General features: G+C 41.2%; 1 protein-coding gene across 1 annotated transcript in view; it reads right to left on the reverse strand.

Moving 5' to 3' along the window:
* The window catches only part of LOC109966330 (poly [ADP-ribose] polymerase 14-like), a 14365-nt gene that overhangs the window by 5131 nt on the left and 2866 nt on the right, over positions 1-6368 (reverse strand). Inside the window, exons 4-11 of the mRNA XM_020611087.1 lie at positions 5921-6199; positions 5072-5296; positions 2697-4942; positions 2215-2445; positions 1279-1500; positions 1008-1086; positions 419-565; positions 45-107 (exon numbers count right to left, since the gene is read on the reverse strand). Of these exons, the coding sequence (XP_020466743.1) occupies positions 45-107; positions 419-565; positions 1008-1086; positions 1279-1500; positions 2215-2445; positions 2697-4942; positions 5072-5296; positions 5921-6199 (3492 nt within the window). The remainder of the gene's footprint in view (positions 1-44; positions 108-418; positions 566-1007; positions 1087-1278; positions 1501-2214; positions 2446-2696; positions 4943-5071; positions 5297-5920; positions 6200-6368) is intronic.

Below are 6368 nucleotides of genomic sequence, written 5' to 3' on the forward strand. Positions count from 1 at the left end.
CAACTCTGTCAAAAAAAGCACAAAGAGTGTGAATGTTTCCTTACTAAGGGTTTGGCATTCTGATTCAACAGCCTGACCAGCTGCATCCAGAATAGCCTTGGACACTCCTAGAGGAGGGAAAATACAATAATATCATATACTGTGTAAAATAAATATGAAACAAATACATATAAATATAAACCAGAGAGGCAATGAGCACTGTGGGAAGACTCACTTTTGTGTCAATATTGATGTTAGACAGGATTTCCAAATCAACCACGAGACTTGTCAGTTTTAAAGTATTATACACTCTAAGCATGCATTTATATTTAACTGTAGATAAGGAGCTAAAGCAAACTTGATCTATTGTAGGGATAAATCTTTAATTATAATTATCTGGCATAATTGAAACAGTCCAGTTCTATCATTTATCATTTACCTGACTTAAGAGAGAAGTCTTCATTGGAGGAGTTGACGATGACATCACTGGTCTCCTTGGTTATGTCTCCTGTGACAACCTGTATAGTTGCACTTCCCATTTTGGTCTCATGCATCCCTGAAGTCGAAACTACTTTAGCGAATGGACCTTGTGGAAGCAGACATAAATAAAGGCTTAATAAACTAAAAATAAAGCAGTGCAAAACACTTTAAAATGAAAAGAGATTCAGTATTGGTAAATTTACCCTTTTGTTGAATGATAAAATTTAAGTTATTAAACCAATAAAATAATTTAATAAGTAAACATACAAGCATGTTTCAGTTAAAGCTTTACAAATGCTAATATTTAACCTGCTTTATAAAAAAAACAAATACACTTTCTGTTCAGTGTAGAAATGCACTAATTCAAACCTTTCACTGCACAGTGATTGTTAATTTCATCCTTAGAGATTTCTAACATGCAGCGTTACACTTTAAATGCACACGAGTCGTACCCTGCGCCGGGCCGCGTGGCTCCCTCTCTCCGGCGGTTGCCATCGGGTCGGACACCCTGTACCAAAAACCTAAAGCCTTGACACAGTGTTGCCTACCTGAACTTTGTGAGGAAGCTGTGGACACCAGACCACCTGTAGCATGGGGGAACCTCTTCTTAAATTCATCACTAAAAACCTGGAGACACAATCAGAGGCACTGTACATGGCACCAAAACACAAATATTACACCAAAGCTGGTGTTCAGCACTGCTTCTTTATTGTAGAAGTGAGCTATTACTGATTGGTACTGCTAATTTGTCACCAAGTTAATTTCCCTGTTAAATTTTTGTTTAGTGTTGTGAGTCAAAAGCTCATTTTCTTTACTTACCTGGATAGTCTGTAAATCTCCTGAGTAGAGGATGATCACAGCCTTCTTCAGGTGCTTAGGCAGTTTCTTACTGCTAAATGCCAACATTTCATCAAACATCAAAGAGGCTACAAGGGCTCTTGGGAAACTCAGGTTTCCAGTGCCGATAGCAGGGAAGGATATGGAAGTCAGACCCATATCCTCTGCCTTGTCCAAGCAATCCTTGAAAATACCACTCAACTCCTATAGAAGTAAGCGTAAATGTTATTAATATCAAGGTGGTTGATCATCAAACTGAGCAGACAATAACAATTTACAGTATATTAGCAGGGTGATGTTTTCACAGTATGCTGTGATAGATAAGAGAACAAAGTGTTGATGTCAGATATATTCCCTATGATGTGTTTTTCATGTGTGATTCTCAGTCATCCAGGTCATAGTAAGCTGAAAAAACAGAAAAAAAAAAATCAACTGGACTTGGTTTTAGGTCGAAGACGTTTCACCTCTCAACCAAGAGGCTTCATCAGCTCTGCCCGACTGGCGTTGAGCCGGAGATATTTATTTATGCTTGGTGAAAGCCTCTACCCCCTGGGTCCTGACTTTAAAGGAAGACAGGGCTTTGTCCTCAAATTCTTCCATGTACAGGTTGGCAACTATAGGAGACACCGGGGAGCCCATAGCACAGCTGTGTTGCTGCCTATAGAAGTGTCCCCTAAAGTGCTACAAAGTGCTTTGTTGGTCATCAAAGGACAAACACCACCGATGGGGATAAATATCTCCGGCTCAACGCCAGTCGGCCTGAACTGATGAAGCCTCTTGGATGAGAGGTGAAACGTCTTCGACCTAAACAAGTCCAGATTTTTTTTCTACGTTTTTTCAGCCTATGATGTGTTTTGACTTTTTTATTTTTTTATTATTTTTTTTTTTTAAACACATGCAGTTCATGCAGCAGTTTACCTTTTCAGCGATGCCTTGTCCCTTGTCCCAATGAGGCGCAACTGCATGAAAGACTTGTTTGCTCTTCAGCTTGCAGCCGTCAGTGGCAATGATCTCACCGACAGTTCCCCCGGGTTGCTTTGCATTTACCAACTGCTGAAGTTTGGGTCCAGCGGCTTTAAAGATGGCACAGGAAACCGCTCCTTTGGTCAGGTTAAGATCTTCAAACACAGTATTCACGGTCACCTCCGTCTAAGAACAGAACAAAGTTATCAGTTGCATGTTCTTCATTTGACATCATTTTTAGAGAAACAGTGCTACAACAGTCAGTTTGAAAAAATCTGCCTCATAACACTACAATGAATTATTCAGATACTCTGCAACTAGAGGATGGGGTCAGTAGTTAATGCTACATACTCTATTTGACTCGTTTCTTGTGAGAACGCCTGACAGTTAAACTAATTGCTTGCTTATAATAAAGGATAATAAAACATCCAAATTACCGTGGCATCCTCAATATTTCCTTTCATAAGAGTGATATTCAGGCCCTCTTTGGTCTGCACTTGACCCAAGCAGTTTTGGTCAGAGCTAGAAGATGTAGCGTGTTTTCCGAGTGAAGACTTGACGGCACTGCTTTGAAGAGCTGGCTGAGAAACGCCACTGTTTCCAAACTCCTGTCTGACTGCTGCCTCCATAGCTTGAACAGCACCGTCGTCATTGTTCACCAAATGGATTTTCTTCAGGATGCCATCATCTCTCTCATCACAGTGCTCCTTCACTGCTTTGGTGATAGCGGCCGCACACGAATTGAGAGAGAAGCCTTTGTTTCTGCTGATGATGGGCATAGCCACAGAGGTGCAGCCGTGCTTTTCAGCAAGTTCTAAACTTTCTTTAACAACTTTTTTTAACTGTGCCTGAACCTTCTGGCCTTTAATGGGATTAAACTTGGGTCCCACTGCATGAATAACTTTTTTGCAACAAAGCCGCCCCCCTGCATCAGTTATGACACAGTCACCAGGCTTGAGCTGTCCCCTCACATTAATTATTTTGTTACATTCATCCTGCAACTGAGGGCCAGCAGCATTTAAAAGTGCCTGTGCAAGGCCTCCGCTATGTTTCAAGTCCTCAGTAGAAGAACTGATGATGGCACACACTGGGTAACTGCACAGATCAGCCTTGCAAACAGCTATTTCCACTCCATCAGGTGTCTGAAGCTGGTACGCAGGTTTTGGTACTTGACTAAAGGCCAAGTCATCCCGTCCGCCACTTTTCTCATCAATCAGCTGGACCAGGCAACCGGTTTCTTTCCAGAGTGACTGAACACACATACTTTCTTTATCCTGGAAGACAGTCTTTGCTCCAGGCTTTGCTACTTTTAAGCTGTCAAAGTATAGAGAAGAGACCAAGTCCTCAACCAAGGCCTTGCAGTGTGTGACATCAATTCTAGAACCACTGAGGCAGATGGCTTCATTTCTGTAAAACACTTCCACTTTGTCTTCCACTTCCTCCAAACAGGACTTGTCACGTTTAATGTATTCAACTTTGGCGTTGGGCTTAACCACAATGGTTTCTTCAACTTGAGCATTCTGTGTTAAAAAGTCAGCAAGCTCACTGCTAACTGTTAGCACATTGTCCTTGTGGCCAGACACCACGACTTGTTGACCAGTGGTGTGAATTCGAATTTTTCTGCATGGCTCATTGTTTGCATCCTCTGACTGACTGACCAGGTGCTGCCACTCTGGCTTCTTTAGGACATTACTATCTTCAACATCAATGTAGTGAGATATTAGCAGCCTTTTCAGATGGTCTTCAGCATCTTTCAGATCTCTGTCAGAAACAGCGAGGAGCTGCAATTTGTCTGCATTCATCTCAAATGCTGCATTTATTCCATTAGATATTAGGAGAGCATCTGTGAGCTCCTCTAGTGCTCCAGCCTTCAAGAAGTCTAGCACAAATGTATCCATTTCTAAATTCTGTCGTTTTAATGCGAACATTGCATCATATATAACTTTGTTTACTTGGAAAAGCTCATCATTTAATCCAGTTACTGTCAAACTTCCTTTCTTGACTGACATTTTGATTTCTGGGTACACACTCAGCAGCCTGTCCCGAAGACCATCTTGACACAGGATGTGGAAGATCAGCTCTGACACTTTGATCTCTTGTGTTTTGCTCAATTTCTCCCTGTGCACCTTTTTAAAAGTCAGGTTTAGGACATCAGAAAGTGTTTGCTCAAGCTTGTTGACATCTTCCACACAGCCAACCACTGATAAATCACCAGTGGATTTATCAGGCACTAAAACCACATCCTCATTCTGCAGCATCTGTCGGATCTTCTCCTCAGACTCTTCCCATGCCACTGACTCCAGCTTGAATTTCAGGGGTTTGAATTTTGACAAAGCTTGTGCAAAGGCCACCTTCACAGTATCACTCCACTCTTTGATCATGGCTTTGGCATTTGTTTGCTGTAGTAGTGAGGGCAAGGGGCTCAAGCATACAGCAGGCTGGTTGAGGTTTACTTTACAGAAGTGTTTAGCCATGTCACTGTGAACGGACTCCGCTGCTGACGGACTGGCATTTAGGTATCTCCAGACGGTGTCATCAATGGGTTCAGAGACAGCAGCAGGGAGTTTTAGCACAGGCTTATCTTTGCCATAAAGGGCTGATCCCAGAGATTTGTAAAAAGGATAAGCTCTGATCTCCTTCTGGATGATGTGATGATTCTTCATCTTCACAATTTTTTGAACCACTATGAGAAAAAAAAATTGCATAAACTGTCACACTATGTGAAACTGATATAAAAGTAGCAATCTCTGAAGTGTATTATAATGCATGTCCATTCACACATTAATGCTTAGTATGTACTGTAACTGTCTACCTTGAGGGTTTTTAAATGTGACGATGGCAGACTGCTCCGTTTCATTAAGCTCAACACTCTCTACATCCCCGCCTTCCTTCTCAAAATACAGACAGAGGACATCTTTGCTCAGATCTTGTATGTCTTCAACTAGAACTTGTTCTGTGACTTCAAGAGGCCGGACTGAAAATCCCTTATTCGTGAAAGTCCTGTTCTGGGGGCATCTTGTCATGAAGTTGGTGCTTCCTGTGAAATAGTGATATAAAATTAAGGTATTTAAGCAACAACACTTTCATAAAACAATACATGCAATAAACATGCTTGTGCTTTCTCATAAAAAGTCACCAGCTCTGTAGAAACCTTTGGTAAGAGGAGCTGAGGATTCACGTGACAAACACTGAAAGGTCCCTTTAATGTTCAACAATGATTTGATAAGAAGTAGTACAGCTGTTCTTCAGGTTAAATGTATATTTGTGCAGTGTTGATCAGTAAATGTACAATGTAGCATGTGTGTTTTCTGCTGGATGTTTACAAAGGCCATCACTGTCCAGAGTGAGAATGACTGTTCTTTATTTTTGCTGCCTATTACAAGTCTAGGAAACTGTAGGAATTCAAGTAATTTCTCATAACTCGCAAGAGCAAATGTGTTGGTTTAATTTAGTTTAGTGTTGTATCTCACTACAGTGATCATTTTAGCAAGTACCGTTTTATGTATGGTGTGTCATAAATGTTACCTCTTATAACTTTACTACTGCAGTTGTGTTACTTCTGCATGATGCAAATCAGCTAGAGACCACACAGGAGCATCTTTGATTATTTATAAAAGGAAAACATCAAGTTGTGCTTTTCAGATCTATTACAAACGAGTACCTTTCCTGTTCTTGAACGTAATCACAGCAGAGGAGATGCCAGGAATGAGTTCCAAAGTGAAGCTTTCACAGTCTGGAGGGTCGGAGTCCCTTACAATGTTCTCCACCAGCATCTCCAAAAACTCCTGGCTTACTGACTCAATATTTCCTAAAACAGCTGAGGCGGAGCACAGCTCTTCATCTTCTGTATCATCATCTCTGCCTTTTGCTTCTGTCTGAACTTTGGCTGCAGGTGGGCATTGTTCAGCACTGGACTGCTTGTTGTTCACAGCAACATCTGCTGTTAATGAGACATGGAGGTTAACTGACTAAACAGTTGTTTCTTAATAAGTTTAGATAATTTAACACTACCCAGACAGCACCAAATGTCAGAGCTACGTCGGCATTACACAGGAATGTAGTTAATACATTGTGTTACTTTTCTTCGTGTAGGGCACAATAAGTATGTG

Source organism: Monopterus albus, unplaced genomic scaffold (assembly GCF_001952655.1).
Source record: "Monopterus albus unplaced genomic scaffold, M_albus_1.0 scaffold109.1, whole genome shotgun sequence".
Lineage (NCBI taxonomy): Eukaryota > Metazoa > Chordata > Actinopteri > Synbranchiformes > Synbranchidae > Monopterus > Monopterus albus.